The 26,205-nt window shown below is 40.4% G+C and overlaps 1 protein-coding gene across 1 annotated transcript in view; it reads right to left on the minus strand.

Moving 5' to 3' along the window:
- LOC124776726 overlaps positions 1-26,205 on the minus strand; it is a 133,404-nt gene that overhangs the window by 18,875 nt on the left and 88,324 nt on the right. Inside the window, exons 5-7 of the mRNA XM_047251845.1 lie at positions 13,008-13,136; positions 6,487-6,618; positions 5,707-5,757 (exon numbers count right to left, since the gene is read on the minus strand). Of these exons, the coding sequence (XP_047107801.1) occupies positions 5,707-5,757; positions 6,487-6,618; positions 13,008-13,136 (312 nt within the window). The remainder of the gene's footprint in view (positions 1-5,706; positions 5,758-6,486; positions 6,619-13,007; positions 13,137-26,205) is intronic.

Here is a 26,205-nt window from a genome sequence, read left to right on the forward strand (position 1 = left end):
TCCGCAGCAGAGTGAAAAACTCATTCTGGAAACATCCCCCAGGCTGTGGCTAAGCCATGTCTCCGCTATATCCTTTCTTTCAGGAGTGCTAGTTCTGCAAGGTTCGCAGGAGAGCTTCTGTAAAGTTTGGAAGGTAGGAGACGAGATACTGGCAGAAGTAAAGCTGTGAGTACCGGGCGTGAGTCATGCTTCGGTAGCTCAGATGGTAGAGCACTTGCCCGCGAAAGGCAAAGGTCCCGAGTTCGAGTCTCGGTCGGGCACACAGTTTTAATCTGCCAGGAAGTTTCATATCAGCGCACACTCCGCTGCAGAGTGAAAAACTCATTCTGGATCTTTGACTTTAGCACCAAGTGGGCTACATAGATCGAACAATGAGAACAAAAATAGTGCAGCAGAGAGTCACAGGTCGAACTAACAGAGCCAGTGGCAGCTCTGAGGTACGTAGAACAAACTAAGAAAACAAAGATGGCGGTGCACGGGTCGAAGTTCGAAGTAGCAGAGCAAAATAGGCTCTCTGTTGTGCGTATTAATTGACTGTATCATTTTTTATGTCAGTAAAATGTTGGATTCAGACTGGGCGAGCAAGTTCCTCCTGAAGCTATCCACGCGTCTACCTGCCTAAGTCCTAGGAATGGCTGATTTGAGTATTTAATTCAATCTCTCTATTGCATTCGTACTTATCTGTATTTCACTGAAAATATCTGCACAAACTGCAAATGTCGCGTGCCTTGTTTGGAAACAGACTTGTTCCATTCAGTCACGGTATCTGCTGTTGACAACAGTAATCTACATCTATATAGATACACCGCAAGCAACTTTATGGTGCGTGGCGGAGGGTAACCTGTAACACTATTAGTCACTGCCTTCCCTATCGCATTCGCAGATAGAGCGAGGGAATAACTACTATCTATATGTCTCCGTGTGAGCCCTTATTTATCTTATCTTCTTGGTAATTACACGAAATGTACGTTGGCGGAAATACAATCGTTCCGCAATGAGCTTCAAATCTCAGCCTCTAAATTTTCTCAAGAGCGTTCCCCAAAAATAACGTCACTTCCCTTAGGGACTCCCTTTTGGGTTCCCAAAGCATCTCCCTAATACAATGAAGAGCCAAAGAAACTGGTACGCGTGATTAATATCGTGTAGGGCCCTCGCGAGCGGGCGGAAATGCCGCAATACGACGTGGCATGGATTCGACTAATGTCTGAAGTAGTGTAGGGGGGGGGGAGTTGACATCATGAATCGTGCAGGGCTGTCCATAAATCCGTAGGAGTACGAGAGGGTGGATATCTCTTCTGAACAGCACGTTGCAAGGCATTGCAGATATTCTCAATAATATTCATGTCTGGGGAGTTTCGTAACGAGCGAAAGTGTTTAAAGTCACATGAGTGTTCCTGGAGCCACTCTGACGTGTGGTGTGTCGCATTGTCCTGCTGGAATTGACCAAGTCCGTCGGAATGCACAAAGGATATGAATCGATGCAGATGATCAGACAGGAGGCTTACATACGTGTCACCTGTCAGACTCGTACACAGGTGTATCAGGGGTCCCATATAAATCCACGTGCACGCGTCGCACACCATTACAGAGCCTCCATCAGCCTGAACAGTCCCCTGCTGACATGCAGGATTCAGGGATTCATGAGGTTGTCTCCACCCCCGTACACGTCCGTCCACTCGATACAATTTGAAACGAGACTCGTCCGACCAGGCAACATGTTTCCAGTCATCAACAGTCCAATGTCGGTATTGACGGGCCCGGGCGAGGTGTAAAGCTTTGTGTCATCCAGTCATCAAGGGTACACGAGTGGGGCTTCTGCTCCGAAAGCCCATATCGATGATGTTTCGTAAAATGGTTCGCACGCTGACACTTGTTGATGGCCCAGTACTGAACTCTGCGGCAATTTGCGGAAGTTTTGCACTTCTGTGACGATGAACGATTCTCTTCTGTTGTCGTTGGTCACGTTCTTGCAGGATCTTTTTCCGGCGGCAGCGATGTCGGAGATTTAATGTTTTAGCGTATTCCTGATGTTCACGGTACGCTCGTGAAATAGTCGTAAGGGAAAACCCTACTTCATCGCTACCTCGGAGATGCTGTGTCCCATCGCTCGTGCGCCGACTATAGTACCACGTTCAACTCACTTGAATCTTGATAACCTGCCATTCTAGCAGCAGTAACCGACCTAACAATTGCGTCAGGCACTTGTTCTCTTATATAGGCGATGCCGACCGCAGAGCCATATTCTGCCTGTTTACGTATCTCTGTATTTGAATAGGCACGCCTATACGTTTCTTTGGCGCTTCATTGCATATGCGTATTCTTCGAACCTATCAGTAAAAAATTTAGCAGCGCTCCTCTGAAGTACTGCGATGTCTTCCTTTAATCCAAACTTGTGCGGATCCCAAACACTCGAGCAGTACTCAATAATGGGTCCCATATACGGTCTCCTTTACAGATGACTCACACGTTCCTAAAATTCTCCGAATAAGCCAAAGTTGACCATCCGCTTTCCCTGCTACAATCCTTAGATGCTCCTTCCATCCCATATCGCTTTCCGACGGCACACTTCGTTATTTAATAGACGTGACTGTGTCAAGGAGCACACTATTAATGTTGTATTCGAACATTACGGGTTTGTTTCTCCTACTCGTCTACATTGGCTTACATTTAGAGCCAGCTGCTATTCATTACACCAACTAAAAATTTATGTACGATTTAATAGACGTGACTGTGTCAAGGAGCACACTATTAATGTTGTATTCGAACATTACGGGTTTGTTTTTCCTACTCGTCTACATTTATGTACGATACTGCAGTGCCTGTGTTCTTCAGAAGTACAATACAAAGTTTCTTCGGACACGAGTGCACGCGACTAGAGCCGTTAAGAAATACATGAAATGTATTCCCATTTGCGAATATGGACAACCATCACATGTATAATGGAACGACGACATTGGAAACTTGTGCCAGACCGGGCCTCGAACCAGGATTTCCAGCTTATCGCAAGCAGTCACCTTACCGTTTGGCTATCCGAGCACGACACAAAGTCACACCAGACTTCCATATGTTGCCTACCACATCTCCACAACCTGCACTCGTACATTCGTTATCTACATTCCCGTACACGGAAGACATTTTAATTAAAAGTCGCTTGCCCAGTGTTGGCAGATAAATACGATATTGGAGTGCCTATGTTGTTTAGAAGCACGATGTAAAAAAGAGGCTTTCGAACCACTGGACGTAATTTTTTGTTCGAGGCACATACAGTGAATTATGGTTAAAATGGGAGCGAACATAGCTTCCAGTTCTCTATAAAATCTGACATGGTTTCTATCTTTCTCTGGAGCGTTTTTCAATTTTAGCCATGTCCGCTGTTTCTCAATACCGATATCACTCATATTTGCAGTGCCGTGTGTGTTTTAGCGGTACCCCTGCGATCAGGTGGTGCGTGGAAAAGTGACTCAGTTATCAGCCATCCTCGTTCTTCATGGAGCGTATAGAAAAACTTTTACCCTGTAGGTACAGTTGACTGAATAATGGGCGGCTGTCTCGAAGTCTGGTTACTGTTCTTCTCGGTTGCTGTGGTATTAATTTCTCAGTGAAGTATATATAACATGGTTTAACTTGAGTAATACTTAGGTAACGCAGCTCTGGCCGTCGTCCACATCGAATGTCTTTAAGAAAAACAAACAGGTTCTCCCACTACGTATTATGTTATGGGACACCAAACAAGCGGTATTTCGTTGAAACTGACATGGTGTAAGTGCGAGGCCGGAAAAGTACCTCATCAGATCAAGGGCACCCATACTCTGGAAACAGGGGAGGGGGACACCCTCCCCCTTTTGGTCTTTGAGAAGGGTAAAATATAAAGTCTAGTCAGGTGTTTTTTTTTTTTCAAGAAAATGATGCAAAAGTCGGCATTACGCAGGATTTTTATCGGGTCGGAACTGGAACTTTTTTGTGGCCATACGTCACCATACGTCTTCTAAAATACGAGGGTTGGAACTTAAATAGTGGCAACTATTTATTCACTTTAGCAGAGCTTGTTCAGTTGATGGTGCGAATGGAGCGGTCTTAAGTTATGGTGATTCTCGTGTACGATTGTGATGGTGTTATCCTAATGCATTATGTTCCTCCACGGCAGACCGTCAATGCACAGTCTTACTGTTCATTTTTGGAGCATCACCTGCGACCAGCTTTGCGAAAGAAGCGGTGACACTTTCTGCGCAACCCACCCATCATTTTGCACGACAATGCGCGGGCGCATACAACGCAAGCTGTGGCTGCTCTGTTCGGTCGATGGGATGGGAAGTACTGTACCATCCACCATACTCCCCGGACTTAAGTCCTTGTGACTTTGATTTGATTCCGAAGATGAAGGAACCACTTCGTGGCACTCGCTTCAGAACTGTTCCAGACATTCGACAGGCAGTAGACCGCTCCATTCGCACCATCAACAGAATAGGCTCTGCTAACGGTATACTACGCCTTCCACATCGCTGGAAACGGATTCTACACAATGCTGGTGACTACTTTGAAGGGCAGTAACAGGTGCAAACATGTAACTGTTTTGTGTCGGTTGTGAATAAATAGTTGCCACTATTCAAGTTCCAACCCTCGTATTATAAACAGTGCACCCCCCCCCCCTCCTCCCCTATCGTATGGACGCCCTTGAATCAGGCGCAGAAAACAATATGAAATGTTTTTGTCAAGATGGAATGTACAGATTACAAAGTGACCAAAGAGACGGGCACTAGAAAGAAAGACTTACAACTCTACTTGCATAGGCACTTCAGCTACTGGAAGTAAAAACGCACTAGTTGTCAGCCTTTTACTATTGGCGCAATAGAAAAATAGCAACAATGCAACTAGGAGTGCATTCTGTTTACTGTAGCCATTTGGTTTTTTAAGAAACGAAGTTATCATGTACCCAACTGCTTAAAATTGCTTAAAAAGTTTGTGAGTGTGAACCACTTCGCTGGAACTTACAGGGAAAGTTTATTGTATTCATCGCGCCGTACAGCATTAAGTCACGGTTTATGGGTAAAAGAATCTATTCATATTGACTAGATATTTGGAATCCCTTTACTCTTTGAATCACACCTGAATTTCGCTGTGTCTGCACTGAACTGTTTACTGCCCTGTACAAGAGTACTCAAACAGTGGCAAACGCGATGTAAACATGCGTTTCAGCATATAACGACTGACAACAGAAACAGCAAAATTCAATAGGAATTAACAGAAAAATAATTTTACTTGTATACTAAATTTAAACAGAGATGTTTTAAAATCTGTCAACATTACTTATGTGAATGTCGTGATATGCTAAATAAAGTTTTAAAATAAACAAAACACAAGCTAGTTAAGGAGCAGTTAGGGAACTGTGAAATGTAAAATACTCAGTTTCATTCATCATGGCCGGCCGTAGTGGCCAAGCGGTTCTAGGCGCTTCAGTCTGGAACCGCGCGACCGCTACGGTCGCAGGTTCGAATCCTGCTCGGGCATGGATGTGTGTGATGTCCTTAGGTTAGTTAGGTTTAAGTAGGTCTAAGTGCTAGGGGACTGATGACCTCAGATGTTAAGTCCCATAGTGCTCAGAGCCATTTGAACCATTTGCCATCATTCATCATGATAGATAAATAGCTCCTTAACAGCTTAAAAAAGCGTTAGTCAGAAAGCATTATATCTAATTAAGGAAATACTGACCATTTTCAGTTGGAGATTCAGAGCCCCTGACCAAAGTGTCGTTAGCAGAAGCTATAAAAGAAAATAACAGAAATAAAATTTAATACAGTAGTAAATCCACTACAATAACAGGCGGCAGTAAATTTATAATTTGGTATTTTTTTATATTATTGCTATTTATAATCTGGTTCATGTAATACTGTATTAATTTTTTCCGCAGATTCAGGTCAACAATTGTAAAACTCTAATTCCTCTCTCTCAAACCCCACCCTATGGGGAGAGAGGGAGAGTTTCAGTTTTAGAGAATCAAATTTACGAAGTAAATAAGGACTTTTTATTTATCGGCAACCATTTTCCACGCAAAAATGAGAACATGGATTTTCTTGAATTACAGCGCCAAATACCAAGAATCAAAACAAATGTTTAAGACAAAATGTACGTAGTTTTTTATGTAGAATCTGATTCTGAAATAAAAAAAATGGGAGTTCCCATTTGAAATTTTGAAGTTGCCTCCCGCCCCACCCCAGGGGGCTGGGCTGGCGGGCTAATTTTAGCATCAGCATATGTCTCCCTCGAAAATAATCAACTTTGCATTCTACATATTTTTTCGTGCAAAGCTTATTTTTCGAGTTATTCTGGTTTGTGAACTTAAAATTGACACCCTGTATATTAACACTATTATACAGTGGGTTGTTTCAAGAATTTGATTCCTTATGATAATGTCTCGAAAATACTGTTGTACAAGTATTCTAGCTTTGGATTATCAGTTATAAAAATGTCACCCATGATAGTAGCACTTACGGCAGTGCCAGCTGATGGGACAGCACTTGCTGGTTCTCCAGAAGACTGGCGCACACGAGGCCAGTTCTGAGGGCCTGTGTCCCAAAGTGAAGTCACAGCTGAACTTCCGGCACCACGGTCCATCCAGAGTTCCTGAAAAAGTTGAAATATGTCAAGAGCACAGCATTATACGGGAAGGAGACATAGACTACAAGAAAACCGGAAAGAAGCGAATCGAAACACTTCAGATATGATGTTGCAGAAGGGTGTTGAAACTTAAGTGGGCTGTTGAGATAAGTAATAAAGAGGTTCTCTACAGAATCGTCGAGGAAACAAGCATGTGCAAAGTACTGACTAGAAGATTGGTCATGATGATAGTGGGTGTGTTAAGACACAAGAAAACAACTTCTGTAGTACTATAGGGGGTCGTAGAGATCAAGAAACGCAGTTGAAGACAGAGATTACTATATACTCAGCAAATTATTGAGGTTGTTGGGTGTTGAATGCTACACTGAGATGAGACTAGCACGGGAGAGCAACTTAATGTGAAGCTAATGAAACCAGTAAGTAGGCTGATAGCAAAAAAGTAGTATTCCTGCTTGATCTTCTGCTCAGTTTTTCGTGTGTAATTTGTATGTTGGTCAAAGGATGGAGGGTGAATTCAATGTGTATATTACTCCATCTGCCTTTACAGTTATTAATTGTTACTCCAGGCTACTAGAAATTAAACACTATGTCAATGTAAATTAAAATCTGTAGAAATTTATCTCGCCAGCTTCTTCCTTCACCTCCTACTCTCCTCAGAATTGCAAAATATTTTATTTCCTCCAACTTAGGCTACGCTGGTAGCAAAAACCGTCGCAATAAAACAAGAGAAATCAGAATGATGTAGGAAAGAGTTAAGTGTTCATTTGTCTTATACGTTATTTGAGAGTGGAAGGATAGAAATATAGTTTGAAAGTTGTGTCTTGAACCCACTTCAAAGCACTTTAGTGTACATTGTAGAATAATCGTTTGAATACAAATGTAAAATTACTACACGTAAAATACCATAAAATGAACTTAGTCGTACAGATGTAGAGAAGTGACTCAATTATGAAGCGCTTTGTCAAAAAGAAAACTACGAAACATTTATGAAATATGTTTCCTGTTGTATTGGAGACTGATTATGATTCAATAAATTATAAAAAGTTTCCGAAAACTAACTCAGTTTTTGCCCTATAATTGGCTCCGTTAGGGGAGAGTTATTGAAACTGTACTACTTTTGAGATTTAATTTATGTTAAACCAAACTGTGCGTTAGAAACTTTTTTAAACAATGCCAGTTTCAACTGCAGGTTGTTGTTCTTAGTATATGATGTAAAGAATGGAAATTCTGTGAAAAATAAACATTCGACGATTAACTTTCTAAACGCCTGTATCTGGTACAAATCAGGAAACCTGTTGCAGATTTTGCGTGTACCAGTGCGTCCATAACTCATACCACACTTATAAACTACGTCCCTGAGCTTGAAAATATCTACTAGACTACTTTTAAGTACATGTTCCGTGTTGTAGTGCTTTAATATTATTTGCATGCGTACCAATAGGAATTTACCACCCCTTTTCGCACCCCTGCAGCCGTCGCATGAATCCACATTTTGCACTTCATACATTTGATCAGTTCTTCCATTTGCTCTTCCTCACACAACTCGCTATACCATTCTTCTGTTCTGTTAATGAGCCTCCGAAACACTGTATTTCTACAAGTGGAGCTGTAGTTCTACATTTATTTTCCTTTGCTTCGATTGGATCTTTTAATTTCTTTTTTTGGCTAGGCATTGAAGCTTTGCTTGTAGCTTTCACCTTTCCCCCCGGATTTGGCGATATTTCTTGGATGTACAGCTTCAGGGCACTTTTTGCCTGGTTAAGGCATATTCTGCATTGAAATTTATTAGGCAGTCCGTTTCGTGTTTCATTACATCCCACAGGCTTAAACCGAACATTGTCTGTTCAAATGTAAGATTGTGGATTTCTAATTCGTTTCCAACTGCACTGGAAAACGCTTTACTGTGGCCAAAAATTTGTAAATCCCGGCTTTCATTTTTGCTTCTGTCTTCACTATGCCTCTTGCTTTTTGACTTAGGCTTGTTTCATATACATTGGGGTCCAAAATTAAAGCAACAAAACCGCTGTTTCCCTGTGTTGTGTCTAATTCACGGTATACTCACACAAAATGTCAACAGATGTTCGTACAGTCGTGATCTGCACGGAAGGTGGCATTCCTTTCAGTGGACAACTACGTCAACGATGATGTCAGGGCACCTATCAAACGGGATAGTGTTTGCCGGGTAGTCTCACATCCACAATCGCTGTGTACACAATCACAGACTGTGCAGTATGCCACAGAGAAGTCGCCTACCAGACACCCTGCGGTGGAGGACCATAAGAAGAATAGAAGCAAACTGCCGTGGCCCGATGGCTTGAAGTGAATCGTTGTGTTGTTTCTCTGACGTGCCGACACTTTATGGAGACCGAAACAGTATTCCCGAAGACCAGGGCAGGGCCGACCACTTGTGACATCAGAAAGGGTGGACCGTTATTTGGCCGTCAGGGCATGACGGTAGTGCCTTAGTAGTGCACAGCAACTGGCATCTGACCTCGCAGTATCCACTGTGCGTGTTGTATCGAGGCAAGCGGTGTGCAGAAGGCTTCGGCAGAGTGTCCTTTATTGTTGTATGGGTACCTCTGACGATGCGTCTTCACAGAAGGGAATGTCTAGAGAGGAGTCGTCAACATGCCACCTGGACGGTCGAACAGTGAGCCAATGTTCTTCTCGCAGATAAGTCCCGATTTAGTCTGGAGAGTGATTCTCGATGCATTCATATCTGGAGGGAACGTGAAACACGATTTAGAAATACAAATGTGGGAAGAGACCGATATCAAGGAGGATCCCTAATAGTGTGGGCAGGGATTATGCTGACCACTCGAATGCCTCTTCATGAAACTGTACGGCTGAATCGGCAAGGTTTAAGTGCTGTCAGGTATCGAGACGAGATCTTGGGACCTCATGTGCGGTTGTTGCGAGGTGACGTAGGCCCACACTTCGTACTGATGGACGATAAATTTCGACCTCATAGAGCACGGGTGGTTGATATTTTCTTGGAAACGGAAGAAACTGCATGCGTGGCGTGGCCTTTTCGCTCTCCCGATTTGAATCCCATACAGAAAGTCTGGGATGCGCTGGGGAGACAGGTCGTATGACGTCAGCATCCATCAACCACTCTCCAAAACTTACGAGCAGTTCTTCAGGAAGAATGGGCGTACTGTCTTAACATGAGATTGATGACGTCACTCACAGCATTCCCCGTCGTTGTCAGGCCTATATCGGTGCCAGAGGTGGTCACACCCAATGCTGAGCACATTAACCAGTTGTCGGAATATAGGTGCAAATCCGTTAAGTTGGAAAAAACGAAGCACATTTTTGTCTGTCGTTATGCGTGTTGTAGTTGTTTACGTTCTGTGCTCTTTACATTGTTTCTACTTTACTGTCGCTTGTTTACACTGTTTCGTGGCGAAATAAACGCAACGCTGCAAAATTTCCGTTATTGGTTTAATTTTGGACACCGGTGTACGTCCACATTCATTTAATCGATTATCCTCGTTTAGATGTACTGTTGCAGCTAAACGCAATTTATCAGTGACCCAATTGCCATAACGCCTTTCTCTTACCGCAATCAAATACAAAATAATGATTTCATTAATTACTGAAGTCAAAAAACACACCTGAAAATTCACCACATCAGTTCTAAACAACATTCTAAATGCTTGTTTTGAAGGTCATTATACGAGCAAATATCTTAAACTACATCGTTACAACACAGGAAAATTATAGCGGTATATTATGGGCCACGTCGCCATTTTCTCTTTGCCAGTTTCGTACAAGCGAACCACGACGACATAGGTTCATGACTGTCGGAAAACAAAGGATAATTCATGTACATTCACCCATAAATAAAACATTATGTTGCCAATTACCTTAAAACAGTGATTCTCTTTCCCCATGCACAAAAAGTTATTTGAAAACTACAGCAAAGTCAATGTTGCCTTTACATGATTTGTTCCTCAACACGCAGAACTCATAGCTGACAATAAGACTCTTTGAACTATGTAGTTAATCTTGACCTCACTAAATGTCGGTTTGTACAAGAGGTACGAATTTTACAGTAGTGGTACTAATTTGGAGCTGGTACAATATAGGCAGGTCTCCCTGATATGGCATGGATTTAGATCTTTTCCATCATGAACGATTAAGCTCCGTGTTGCTTAGCAGACAATACGCAGGTCATATAGAATCTAACGATGCCCAGTCATGTTACGAGCTTTTCTCCTGGAGAATCTTCTGAAGCACGTATTCCACGATCCGTCTGCAGTTGAAATGGTGAACTTTGTACCGAGACAGAAGTAACAGCTAACTTACATCCACCCCACCAATTGCCGTTCTCCAACCCCTCCGTATACAGATGCAAGTATAATGTTGAAGTTAAGGAGTCCTGTGCAATGTCCCTTATTTGTGGACGATGTTGCAGTATTCTGTTCCTCCTCCAACACATCAACAGCAATCTGTCAGTTACAACTTGCAGTGAAGAGGTGCTAGGAGTGCGCTGTCAAAGAGGGTTTTCTGGGTAAGTGTGTATGTGTGCTTTAATTTTAATTGTGTTTTTCGCATTTGTAATTTGCCTGACTTGGACAGCAGGGACAACAATCCACATTTTACAGACTCGTGAGGTTTCTGAGCTTCATTTTTGATTCGAAGTTGTGGTTACTTCACCTAAAAGGACCTGAAGGCAACATCCCAGAAAGTACTCAGTATCTGAAGGTACGTTACCCACATGTCTTGGGGAGTGGACAGGGTGCGTCTGCACCAGTTGTATATGGTTTCTGTGACATCATGGCTAGATTATGAGTGCACGGTATAAGGATCATTGAGACCTGCTTAACCAAAAAATCAATGACGCTAGCTGCCGTGAGGGGAGATGCTTGGAGGACCAGTCCCACACCCAGTCGCTATGCTGAGACCGGGGAACCATCCCTCGGCAGCTCCTCATGGTACCTCAAGCATATAAGATCCTCACTGCTCCAAAATCACCAGTATACACACAGTTGCCTTCCAGCTGTGAACATCTTTTCTCCAGTCGTTCACGAGCAACAGGGCCGTTTGGGATCCGCTTGAGCTTGTGCTGCAGCACCTTGGTGTGGGGCAAGTATAGGCCCAAATCCAAGGTTAGAATCGACTTACACCAAGGTAACTGCAGAGGTTCAGAGTAATTTTGGATTTAGTGCAATATAGAACAGAATGCACACCTGCATCTGTTTTTAATAGAATATTTTACATAATTTAGTTCGTGGTTGAGTCTTAGCTGAGGGACTCACTTGCCTACCCTGTTGGTTTTCTTGACCGGGTCCTGAAGACTCAGTTGCTAAAAGAATTCACTGTATTCTACGCCTAATTATACGCGATCTTCAGGGCACTGGGGCTGAGAAGATGTGTTGCGACTGCTAAATTCTTCGTCTGTTACCATAGTCTGAGTGTCCTTAACTCTCTACAGTACTTTTACCGAGCACATAAAGTAGTCCAAATATCTATGATGCCCTTCTCCACCAACAAAGGCTGAGGAAGTAGATGTCCTTCGACTGGGTACCACGGCACATGTACATTGACGCATACGAAATGGCAGATTCAGCAGCCAAACAGGTGTATCACGAATAAGCAGGTGGTTCAGTGTGCCAACCTTCTGCATGCTATCACTTCACTGTTGAACTATAAAGCGTTGTGTGTGTACATGGGAAGAAGGCTGTGCAGAAGTGATGAGGTTCTCTTTATTCGTCTTCATAAAGGACACCAGCCTTTTGATGCATGGCTTCTTGCTCTGGCGGGAGGGCCGTCAAGTGTGTGATGCTTGTGGTATGAGAATCACAGTGCGCCGCATTCTAGTAGACTGTGTTTTATATTCAGACGAGATGGCAGCAGCTAATTTACCAACGGATTTGACCACTATTTCAGCTGACAATCACACGGATGTGATAATCTTCGCCACAGAGCGCCCAAACATAAACACACATACACCCACACACCCTCCCACCCACCCACCCATCCACCCACCCACCCACCCATCCACTCACCCACCCACCCACCACACACACACACACACACACACACACACACACACACACACACACACACACACAATACGTATGTGCTAGAGCAGAAAAATTAGGCAAAGAAATCTATATAAAAACGAAGGTGTGACATATATTGTTGTGTTATATAGTATTGTTGAATCTGAGGTATTAATGCACATAGCAGTTCTTTAGTGATATAGACAAATCATGCAGTACATATACCACAACAGGCGGAAAGAGATGGGATTAAGTAGCACAACACATTATTCATATTGTGTTATATCGAATGTTCATGTTTAGGGCTGAAATTTTCATTTCATTTTTCAGAATTAGCTAATGGAAGTAATTTCTTTATGAGACAGATGTTATTTTGCTACTTACCATTAAATCCCTGTTGACAGACACACGATAAGCAATCAGACTCAGGTACTTCCATGTGCTGGCCTTCTAAGTATGTCTTCCCATTGTACACACACTCTGCAACATCTTGGCGACCCTCAGTACCACTTCCTGTAATTTAAAAGTCCAACGTTATTTACAAATGAGCAATATTTTATTCGTTTTGTATTTATTTATCTTGTTGTATCTGCCAACAGAGTTTTCTGTAAGACAGAAATGCATCATAGTTTTCATTGGTTTTTGTATATATTTAATTTTTTAAATATTTTACATGTGTGCCCTGCAGCTAATATTCGTTCTATGTCATCAGCACAAAAAATTTGAATGTATAATCAGAGCTTACTTCATAACTTACACTTGAACAAGCCAATTACAGAGGGGAAAATCATATGCAAAACAAATGCTTAAACTTACATAATGTTTAAAGGCTGGGATTGAGCATAAGAAACTAACAGGTTGGTCTAACTGTCACATACGACACAGTACAACTTTAAAGCCTCTGTACACTTTTCAAAATAACGAAGATGCTAGTCTTCCAGAAATACCTTAAATCTTACTAGCTAACAGGGATTGCAATGTTGACTTTCAGAACCAGCACCGAAGATGGAGATTCTAGATGGGCGGGTTACCTCAAGGAATCATATTGTATCTACTGTTGGTTAATTTTCTCACCCATAACCCGCGACTGTTCGACAGATCTGAAGATACGGCGATACCTCTAGAGGATGCCGCTTGTGAAGATATAGCTGTTAGTGATAAGCATTTTTTTCTCTTTTCTATCATTTCTTTCGCTTTCTTGGACTAAGTATTCATATCTCTGATAGTGTAGCATAGCTATTTTTGATAATTATGTTAGAAGGTAAATGCAGTTTATTTCATTTTCTCTAATGCATAAATATGCTTTCGTGATGTTACTTGAATATGGAACCACTTAAATTCTTTTGTTTATTTTATCTGAATTCGTAATATCAACTGTGATCTGAAAAACTGCTATGTAAATTGTAGACCTGAAAGCACAGTGAGCGATATCGAAAGTTACAGTTAAGCAGCGATATGCAATGGGAGAGTGTTGGTGTGCGAGTGTGTGTGCGGCAGTGTGGCGGGACGCGTATTGTTGATCTGAGATGCAAAAACTTGCCGAGATAGCAAATCGTGAATCTCCACGAGTGACTATTCGGAATACCGTCGCAGTGCGTAATCAAAGCTGAAGTGATCAGTACGAACAGAAAGATCGTACGGTTTGAGTGTTACTAAATGTAGTGTGTCTTAAATGATACGAACAATGCTTTCGCGAGTTGACATTATACTACTGCTCCGTGTAAATGAAACTGCTTTAACATTTAACAGCACCGCGAGAGCCAAGGCTCCATAAAACTGTGTGCTGTATTTGTCTTCTTTATGAACAGCCGAGCGTTTGAAGGTGTAATTGTCGCAGTGAACGTAATTACAGTTATGGATCAGATGCAAGAAGGGTTTTACTGACTGCGAAATTGCGATTGCGGCAGTCATATGCAAAAGTGACGAACGCTTATATAGTGGTCGAAAATTATCACGGATGGTGTATAAAATACTGAAATGAGAAGTACGGGTGTAAAAAAAATACTAAAATGAGAAGTGCGGGTGTAAAACGAGTAATGAAGCGTAGCATGCTAAAACTGTGGATTATCACCAACAATAGCGTCTATTCAGACAGTGGCCTGTTAAACGCCGCTGCAGATGACGTTGCAGCATGACCGAGAAGAGACTTTACCAGCATAATTCGACGCAGAACTTCGACGAACGACTGTAATCACTTTATCTGTAACATCAGGCCGGCCGGTGTGGCCGAGCGGTTCTGGGCGCTTCAGTATGGAGCAGCGCGACCGCTACGGTCGCAGGTTCGAGTCCTGCCTCGGGCATGGGTGTGTGTGATGTCCTTAGGTTTTTTACGTTTAAGTAGTTCTAAGTTCTAGGGACTGATGACCTCAGAAGTTAAGTCCCATAGTGCTCAGAGCCATTTGATTTTTTTTGTAACATCATAAGCTTCCACCGTCATCTTAACACGCCTCCACGCCTCTCCAGCAACGAACAGATAAGCTGCACTGCTGTGCGCTCTCCCCAGTTACAGACTAACAGAATTCAGCAGTTCATATGTAAATCGTTTGTTTCATTATAAGACTATTTTCTTCCTTTATCTTTTCTTAACGTTTTGCTATATAAATAAAATTGATTGCAGTGAAGTATTAACTTTCATTGTAGCTTTGTTGACCCACCATTAGATATAAGTTTTTTTCTTTTACTTAAACTATATTTTTCTTTTAAATTACTGCTGCTGCAGTTGTGTTTTTGTTGCTTACCTTTTTGAGGTAACTGTTACAAATGCGTGTGCAGTGTTAATTTCAAAGTGGGTTGGCATACTTTAATGATCGATAAACTCGCGCTTAAATCGCGGCGCCCACCGTTAGTCTGCAGGCTCCAACAAATAGAATTAAAGTTGCTTTCTCACTATTGGTCTAAGCTTCGTGGCGAGGGCAGAACGGAATGTGACAGCTGTCAAAAGAAGCAGACTATGTTTACATCGTACTTAGTCATGTTACCACACTTTCACGAGTAATAACTTGGTTGTAGAAGGTTATAGGGAAAGTGAACAGATGTAGAGCCTAATCCTACAGTGATTTGAATAAACAAGACCCCTGCGACTGTTAGAATTCTGTATCGGAGAACACGACCGGTTTCGCGAATTAAATGTGCATCTTAAGGTGCTTCACTGTATACTAAGGAATAAAAGAACTTATCAGAAATCTAGCCATGACAAGAAACAGACAAATAAAAACGATAAGGTCTGTATCTACTTACAGTCAAAAGATTAAGGTTCTATTTAAACTGGATAAATCATTCCCAACATCTATATCCAGGTATTTATAACGTCTGACTTACGGATGTGATTGCGTCTATGATAAATGTACTGTGGGCTGAGGTCATCCCGAACATAAAAAAAGAATCCAGTATAAACGTCAAAGTAAGAAACTAGTAGTTATTAAAATGTATAATTAAAAATAATTAAAGTACTTACCAAAAACGCGGCGTTTGTAACACTAAAAAAGAAACAGTTGCCGATAATGTCACACTTTACCTCCATTGTAGACACCCTGGGGAGGAAGCGTTTCCCTCATACCAGATAGATTTGCGTCACAGAAACATCCTAGCCAAGTCTGATTAGGTAAATGAATGATGTTTTCCAGTCCTACCACTGTTTTTTTATTAATTTAAAAGGCTTTTCATTTGTGAAAACAATTTTATTAATTATTAGGAGACTGCATTGGATAGTGTTGGCATATAGGACCCCAGAATATATTAGGAAGGCTTTTGAAATTAGTTGTGACAGTAATTTGACTTGCGCGACTGAGAAACAGAGTGTATTATTTCTGATTATTGCAGTTTGTTCATTTAAAATGTGCAACCAGCCCCCAACATTTCAATGAAGGTATTTGTTTACTTAATGTTTTCGACACTGCGGATGCGCGGCTTTCCGCGTAGGCCTCGCAACAGATAGCGGTTAGTTGGCGCCAGCAACGGCAACACTTCCTCCCCATGCTGTCCACAATGGAGGTAAGGTGTGACACTATTGGAACCTGTTTCTCTTTTAACGTTACAAACGCAGCGTTTTTGCCAAATACTTTAATTATTTTTTGTTATAAATTATTTTAATAGCTACTATTTTCTTACTTTGACGTTTTTACTGGGTTCTTTTTTAGTTTGGGGATGGCCATAGCCCCCAATACATTTTATCACAGATGCTCTCGCATTCGTGAGTCAGACGTTTTAACTATCGGGATATAAATGTTGGGAATGGCTTCATCCGGTATAAATAGAACATTAACTTTTACTGTAAGTAGATACAGATCTTATCGTTTTCATTGCCTTGTTTCTTGGCACGGATAAATTTCTGATAAGTTCTTTCATTCCTCTGTATACAGTGAAGCACCTGAAGATGCAATTTAATTTGTGAAACCGGTCGTGAACTCCAGTAAAGAATTTTAAAAGATAATTGTGTATGGTTTTCATAATTTAGTGACAAGATGGACTCACATTCTCCAGATTTACCCAATTTGGAAGTAAAACTAGTTCTTCTGTGGCGAAATAGTCAGACATCAACTCAGTCTGGTTAATTCTAACAAAATCTCATATAAATACACGGTCTATAATCTCACGAAGTACACCCCTAGAAACCGGTTACTCGACATACTGATTCTCCAGAACCAACAAGGAGACAGTCAGCTGACCCTCAGTCCATCAAAAACAAACATGACATCTCAATTGAGAAATACAGAAGCTATAAGGAAACTAAACATATTCCTAAGTCAATCAATTGTAGCGATAGAAATGTTGTCGTATCATCACCGGTTTTTCCTGCAGCAACGATGTATGGTAAGTCGAATTGAAGTCTAAATATGTTTATGCCCTATGATATCATGGTAATGTAACTTGTACTGTTTTCATGTAACTACATAAAGATTTGTTTTATTCTGTTCCACGACTGACGCAACAAGAATCCGGCAGCGACAGTAGCCTTCACATTGAGAACAGCTAATGCTGCCGGAAATATTCCCAGCTTGAATGCCACAGGAATGGGGAAGCTGCCAGGAGCGTCAAGTTCTTGCAGTGACTATGTTTATTAACAATAAATATTAAAAAACATGTTATTTTTATTGTAAACATTCGTGTCTGTTTTGAGATCTTGAAATATCAAGAGTTGTAATTTGCTTTTGCAATGACATAATAACCACAATCTATTCAATACATTAAAAGTTATTATGTCACAAGAGGCCGGCCGGTGTGGCCGTGTGGTTAAAGGCGCTTCAGTCTGGAACCGCGTGACCGCTACGGTCGCAGGTTCGAATCCTGCCTCGGGCATGGATGTGTGTGATGTCCTTAGGTTAGTTAGGTTTAATTAGTTCTAAGTTCTAGGCGACTGATGACCTCAGAAGTTAAGTCGCATAGTGCTCAGAGCCATTTTTTTATGTCACAAGACACTGTATGCATAGTATTGCAATAAAACGTTGGTAGGGTTTGAATTTAATTTGAAAATCTTGGTGTCCTGATTTATGGTGATAATTTTAAACAGAAAATATCTGGAGAATTGTTACTGGGAAGAGTATGTGATGTCAATTTATGGATGTACATCGTTAAAGACAAGATTCATATTGATGCTAATGAAAAAGTGGAAGTTATCTTTGATTGATAAAAACTTATGCAAGTGGGCACTAAAACTTAATAATTCAATATGTGGTAGATAAGATCAAGATGATAACTGAGACTGAAAAATTCTTTAATTACAAAGTTCTCGAAGGTTCAGTGTGCTTAATTTCAAGGCCAATTAGCATATAATCTGAAAAGTAGATATTATGTTAGATTAGATTAGATTAAATTCAGTTTTTCGTTTCATAAACCCAAAAATGAGACGATTCTCGTACATATCAGGGAGTATAGCATTCAACTGTGCAGAGGTAGCTACGACCCATACTGAAAATAAATTATGACGATTATAAATGAAAACAGAAAATCTTTGGAGTTTCATGAACTTATAGTCACACATTTTTCAATAAGCCAAGAACATTTCAAATTAAATAGTCAGTGCTCATAAAGAAACCGTGGACATGCTAAGTAAGTATTTTTTTTTAGGAAATAAAGATATTGCGACTAGCCAAGTGGATAGCTTGTAAAAATACTGCAGTTAAGCGCGATCTCTAGGTTGAGTATCTACAGAACAATCAATGAATTTCTTGTAAATGATCGACAGCAGCTTAGTTTAGCTTTACATGAAGCTAAACTGGATAGTAGTCTAATAGAAATAAATGATAGCTTAGCAGTAAGTAATGCTGAACTGAATACTAGACTCAAAGAAATGAACGAGAAGTTAATGATGCTAACATGGACCATAGTTTAAAAGAGGTAGTGATAGCCTAGCTCTAAGTAATGATAACTGAGTAAGAGAAATGGAAGAAAAATTAGAAAATATTGGGCACAATATTAGGAACGAGTTTATAAAAGAAATATCGAATGTAAGTGAACAATTAAACCTTCGTATTCATGAACTGCAGTTAGAGAAGTAAGCTATTAAAATGCAAATAAAAAAATTTAGAAGTGAGCATGTGAGAAAAATAGATAACAACATCGCAAGATTGGACACTCATATTAATGAAACCAAACAAGAAAAGGATATAGTGAATAAGATAATAAATAAATTAGCTGAAGAGCTTAGTAATTTTAAGATTTGTACAGGGTGGCAGCCAGTCAAGGAATATTTTAGGGAATTGGTTTAAGAAATTTATTTCGAAGGCCCAGTGGAATCTTTACAAGTTTTCTCCCAGAGTAATTCACGCCATGTCTACGTGACCCAAGTTGCTTGCCTTTCAAAACCGAGGCGGCTCTGTCAAGTTCAAGCTGCTGACAGGAGACGTCCTGAGCCCTCTGGTGCAACTGCTAGCGAATTCACGCCATCGATTTTAGCCAATAGCGTGAGCAGGATACCGATCACGTGTGTGGACGCCGGAGCGTCCTGCGGAGCAGAACACACTTGCTCCTCTCTCTTGTAATCCAGACCTCGAGGAGAACAGACGTCTTCTTGGAAGGCAGAGCCTCTGGCTCTGCCTTTCGCGACCAGCCACCAACGTAAGTTGACATGAACCGCTTCCCCTTCCGTTGCCCATTTTAATTAATTATTCGACCTCATACACTGGTCTAAACCTGATAACTTCCGACCCTAGGCGCGCTCTTTGTACTCCGTATATTGAAATATATCCTGTTCATGTTACTTAATTTCCTGTTTTGTCATTTAACGGCAGCCCTGGATGCCCACTATCAAATCCTGACAGCTCGACCTTCTGTACACTGCCGCCACGAGGCATATATAACAGCCTTCTTCCCCCTTCCCTGCCAAGCATACATTAACATCGGTTGCAGAAGTCCCTTGAAAACTTCTCCTAACTTTACAGATTATGTCTAGTCCAAATCTTGAAGAGAAGCTTAAGGAGACCCAACAATGTGTGGATGATAAGTTCCAGAATCTTAGGGAAGAGATCAATGCATCACTGGACTATTTTTAAGGCTGATCATGTTCAACTACAAGAGGAAAGCATTGAATGACTAAGGGATACCCTAGATGACTTACTGGGGAAAGCAGATATTATAAAATTACAACAGGAAAGCGATAAGAGTGATCTAGAAACTATGTGTTTTTATGTTAAGAGTCCATAGCTATCACAGGAGCACAGGAAAGGATATAGGCAGTTGGAAAGCTATATTTTTAGAAAAGGAATATTGGGAAAGACAGACTAGTCATCTGTAGAGAGCGTGCCCATGAAGGGGCCAGGGGGCAATCATGGTGGCAGCCCCCGTTGTAGCATGCAAAGCACTAATGAGAAGTTTCAGGTAAAAGAGATGACAGAAGGGAAGACACAATCCCCAGTTCAATCGCTGAATTTTTGGAACAGTGAAGATTTGAGAGTGGGACAGGATGGTTGGAAAAGATTCTGTCCTTTAAACCAGGGAATGGAGTAAATCCAGTTTTTTTAAAGTCATTTGAAGGGGTATTATCGTCTTCATGGAGCGTTCATAAAAAGATTGAGTTTTAGATGGATAAATTTAAAGATGGTGCACAATATGGGAAATACTGAATATGAAGGATTTTACTGACTTGAGAGAATATTTCAGATTGTTCAAAGTGGAGTATTGAAATACAGGAGACCAGGAGAAACTGCTCTGGAACTTTCAGATCCTAAACCCGACGAGAGAAAATGGAGAGGATACAAACGTTGCTTCAAGTTGCGTATAGATAGGGTGAAATTCCTATATAAACTGGCAGATGAAGAACAGCTGATTCACATATTGACTTGTCACCTGGCTGTCTCCACACACTCCTAGGTACTTGCGAACAGATGTACTAAAATGAATGCACAGTTGTATTATTTAGGGAACTTACACACTCTCTATGAGAAAGAAGAAGAAGATGGGCCAGTGAAATCGAAATATGTTTTCAGATTATTGGGGAAATTCAAAAAGCGAGGCAGAAACGAGGTGACAGACTAATCTCAAGGTCAGAACCCTCGTAATCTGTCCTACAATTAGCAGCAAATTGTGACTCCAATAACTGAAGATGAGGAAAACGAAGAAGGTCCTTTTGGAGATATCATTATGTGGGACCAAGAGTTATGAACTATAGGCCCAAAATGTTTGGAATCCAGACTTTAGATCAAGAATGGCAATCAAGACAGGAATTATTAGAAGGAGAAGTTTGTCCAGTAAATGAAACTATGATGCCAATAATAATAGAAAAGTGGGTTAACAGACTGTGAAAAATTTTTTAGACTGAGGTGGTGCTATTAGTGTTGTAAGTAAGGAGTGTTTTTGAGAAACTGAAGATTAGAGGGAAGCATCCAACACACCATAGAAGGGAGTAAATGTGGTTGGAATCACTGGTGTTCAGGGAAAACCTATAAATGAGGAGGTATTATTATCCATCCTAGTTGAACCATTGAAGTGTGATCAGAGATTCTTAGTTTCTCTTAACTTAAACATACCATTGCTAAATGGGGTGGATTGGTCAGAAAAATACGGGACAGTATTGGATTTTGCCCATAAAAAGTTTATTCTGCCAAATCCAGGTCAGGTAATTGAAATTCCATTCACTGGAAGTAGGATGAGTGTAGAACTGGGAAAAAACTAGTTGGTGATTTTCTCAAACACCAATGAAGTGGCAGCTCTAGGAAGAACTTCAGCACATAAGGGTATAGAGATAGACGGTAATGAACTTGGCTGGAATTAGCTGAGAATGTTCAACCCATAGTGAACTCATACATAGTAAAAAATGGAGGAGTTATTGGACATAACATGAGTGACATAAGAGAGTACTCTCAGATCAAACTGAGACTATTCAGGATTATGAGTATCAATTAAAACTTAAAGAGGCAAACCATTTCTTTGTGAAGCCTTACACAATGCCTACTGGACTAAAATAACCCACTAACAAGGATATTAGTGAGATGTTAGTACAAGGAGTAAACAAATTCTTGGTAGTTCCTACAACAATCCTCTCCTAGTGGTGAAAAAAACCTTACAAAGTACAGCTGATCTTGGTGGACCCACAATTAACCAGTATATAGAAGAGGAAAGAGGTAGATCAGTTCTGATTATTAGAAGGAATGAAATACATAAGCTGAATGGACCTGACCGCTGTCTGTTGGCAAATTCCATTACATTCAAAGTCTAGACCTGCTACAGCTTTTACCATCACCAGCTGATTGCATCTGTCTATCATTGTACCATTCAGTCTGAATGTGTCAGTAAGTGTGTTTATGGGGGCTCTGGACCATACTTTGGCCTGACATTTGTTGCAAAAGCTTTTCATGTATGTAGGTGATGTTATGACTATTGGTAGAGCATAGGACGAGCATGAAGAGATGTTGGAAGAGGTAATGGGCAGATTTTTGGGAAAAGGAATTAGTATAAAACTAATCAGATATGGTTACAGGGGATACAAAGGTCTTTACAGTATCCAGAATATCCATAAATGCAGACTGTTGCAAGTGGGAAAGGCCTCTAAGATGATGGATTTAAAAACATTAGAAAATATAATATATAGCAGAGGTGCACTAAATATTTTATCATGGTTAAATATAAGATTATTTGGATATGACAAGGAAAACCTCAGAGTGAAAATACAGAAGAGGGTTCAGTCAAAGTAAAATGGGACTGGGAGAGAACAGTTAAGGACACAGTGTGCTAACAAGCATGTTAAGTCATACAAACTTAATCAGATGACAAGTGCAAAACGTTATAAGCGTGTTCAAGTAGAGAAAAGGCATAAACCAGTGAAGTGGTTCCAATCGTTTCCTGTGAAGAAGAAAGTAGGAACGTTATAGGACTGTGTGACAGGGAATGCTGAAAAATAACAATGCTTATCATTCTCAGAAAGAGTGCCGCTCATGTGGTGACCCAGCAAATGTGACAGTAGTATACGAAAATTTAAACTGAGAGTGTGAAATCTTATGAGTATTAAGTTGCCAGTAAGATGTTAAATGCATTCAAAGCATATGACACACAATGTTGAATCAGTAAGTATTATTGACTACTTAAGGAGGCACTACCAGGATGGACTATGTAGATAAGTTACAGGGTTTAATAGCATTGGTTCAGGTGCGACCAGCATTGGAGGTATTAAGGATGGGCAGAGATATAGTATTAAAATTCGTGAGCGTTTTAACACATTGGTGAGTCCCTGAGCATTCTCATGCTATCTCTGTAATGGCCTCGTTGTGAGATGGTAGTGGCAATGATAAAAATAGTTAGAACACATGCAATTTATGTTTTATTTGTTATGTAAGTATGTAGGCACATCCATAGATGTCATAGCTACTTTTGACTGTGTCTATTAAAAGAAGTCTGCAGTTAATAATATTACATGGAGATAGAGATCTGAGAGGATATGTATGACACCCAGAATATCATAATGCTAAATAAAGTAAAGTGAATTGTGGAAGCCACATAACTCTTTAACATTAAGTTAATTTTAATCAGTTTATAGAGATGGCACTGAGCAACAGATGCATGCTTAATTGTTTATATCGGTGTAGTGAAATCAGTGTTCCTAATTGTATTATATGCCAAACATGGAGATAGCATTAGTTATCTTCTGCGCAGTATTACGGTAAGAAGATTTGTTTTAAGGAAAGTAGTTGCTGAATACAAAAAATAACTATTTCTGTATACAAATTTGAGAGAGGTACAAAGTTAACTAGTTACGGAGAAAAATAAAGAGTTTTGCCAGCAGGTTGTGTCCCGATTTGATTTAGCAAGAGCTAACAACATTTTCGGTAAGATTGGGAGAAAGGAAATCAGTAATGCACTGCAGTTATATTATAATTTTAAGAATTCTTGCTGATGCGAGGTAATAATGTAGCTGCTTTTACTCACATAGGATTAGCTGAAGTAGAGCTTTGAAATAGAGAGTGTTTACCTGTGTATAGATTAAGCTTTTTAACAGATTGTTCTTGGGTACGTTTAGTAATAAGAGAGTTGTATTTTCTGTGCATAATTTGCTGAAAGTTTAAATATAATGTGATGTCGTGTAAGGGAATAAAAAGAAAATTATTACCTGAAATACTGTTGATGGCAAAATTAAAAAAATAGTTAAGGACATTTCCTTGTAATGACTAGTGCTATAGGGTATATAATTATCAATATAAGTGGGTAAATGTAGTAATATATTTGTAAACGCTATTAGTCTTGTGACAGACATTGAGAAACTAAGAAAACTATACATGGGGAAGGGAAAATGCTACCCTTGGCGGTCGGCAAGCGATTCCTCATTCCATTTCAAGATAAAGTGTATCCAGGAAAACCTAGTGCCTTCAACATGTTTAATAGAAATGCGATTTACAAACGTGGCTCTGGAAAGCTGTAATTGCGTACAGCGTGGCCAACAAGAGGTAGAATGAACTCTGCAGTGTGCCGCAGCTGTTACATTAGCTCAGTGAGAGACGGGAATGCCATGGGGAACGGACAAGCAGACTAACCGATGTTCAAATCGTGTTCGCGTGAAACGTTATTTTCAGTTAAAGTATCAAATTGTATCCAATTTACACATCCACAGTGCGGTATCTGAGTATTTATTTCTGCTACTGTTACTTTTATTCAAACATGAAGACATAACTTGTCCTTCTTACATATGTAAACGACCACTTTGTTTCGTTCATGACATAAATAATTCCAATAGAAAATATCGGTGGGTACAATAACATTGTCTGTATCCAGCGAGGCACAAAAAACCCAATAGGTAGGTTACACTAGATTGCACGTTATTCTGTGTGCTGTAATTCCATTCTTTACATCTGACATCCAGGCTTAAGCTCATCTAGCTAGAATGTACACGTACGAGCAACGTTCGCTTTATAGCAGGTATTCAAAGCAGCCGCCTTGCACTGGCAAACATTACGCCACTCGCTGGATCATACTTTGTTGGACCTACGCAACACACCTGCCTCTACCATTCCTACCCAGATATAAAAATCTAGTGAATAAAATCCCAGGGGAGATGGAGGCCAGAATATTGGACCTCCACGACAAAATGATGTCCTGCTTATAAATGACAATAACTAGGGCACGGACGTCTAAGGCATAAAGTAGAAACCTCATGAAGATTCTATCCATAGCTTCATGGTGGATGTGGGTTTGATGTGCAGCAGTGTACACAGTGAACTACGGCGGCTTGTATGGTAGTAACGAGTGATACGCATTCCTCTATACACTCCGATTTGCTTGCACTTTGTGACAGTGCTGTCAAATCCTCGTTTTCATACATTTGTTTTCAAATTGCACCCGAGCTGATTTTGCTAGACAAGCTTTTGTGTTGAATCTGTATGAGGAATCGCATGTCTATCTCCAAGTGGAGCAATTTTTTCTTCCCCCTGTATATGTATCACCATGAAAAATTCTGTACGAGTAAATGCTGGTTACGAACTAAAGACATTCTAGTCCTGCAGAGTGATTTATCAACATAAAATTTACTTTGTCCTTATCGGAAAATTTTAGAAGGATGATCTGTTTCGATTGATCAGGCAGTCATCGTCCTGTAATGAAAACCTCTTTACAGAGAGTAGCTTACAAAACATAGTATATGAAAATATTATGTCATCAAAAGTGCTGTGCATTCTATGATGCTCCTTTTTAAAAGTTTGATACTTCCCTAAAAATAGTATCATAAAATGTACAGTATTTCTGGTATCATGATATTTTCTTATACTTTATTTCCTTAGTTACTCATTGTAAAGAAGTTTTAACGATATGAACACGGTTGTCTGATGAGTCGAAACTGCCATTCCTATACTGATTTGCAATCAGTACAAAATAAATTTTATGTAGGAAACTAAGATCGTGTAATCCACTAATATGACGACGTCAAGTGTTTTAAAGTCAGTTATCAACCTTGTATATACAGTCAGTATTTTATGTACTAAGGTCGGCAGATAACTGGCATTACATCATACACTCTCGGCACTTATCATTAGACGGAAAGTGAGAGTACAGCAAACTCCCGATTACCTGTGCATAGTCTAGCGATAGTTCAAAAAATGAAAAACATAATTGGAACGAAAATTATCTTTTACAATATAAATTTGCAAAGGACAGAGTAGCATGGTGAGTT

The sequence above is a fragment of the Schistocerca piceifrons genome, chromosome 2 (assembly GCF_021461385.2).
Source record: "Schistocerca piceifrons isolate TAMUIC-IGC-003096 chromosome 2, iqSchPice1.1, whole genome shotgun sequence".
Lineage (NCBI taxonomy): Eukaryota > Metazoa > Arthropoda > Insecta > Orthoptera > Acrididae > Schistocerca > Schistocerca piceifrons.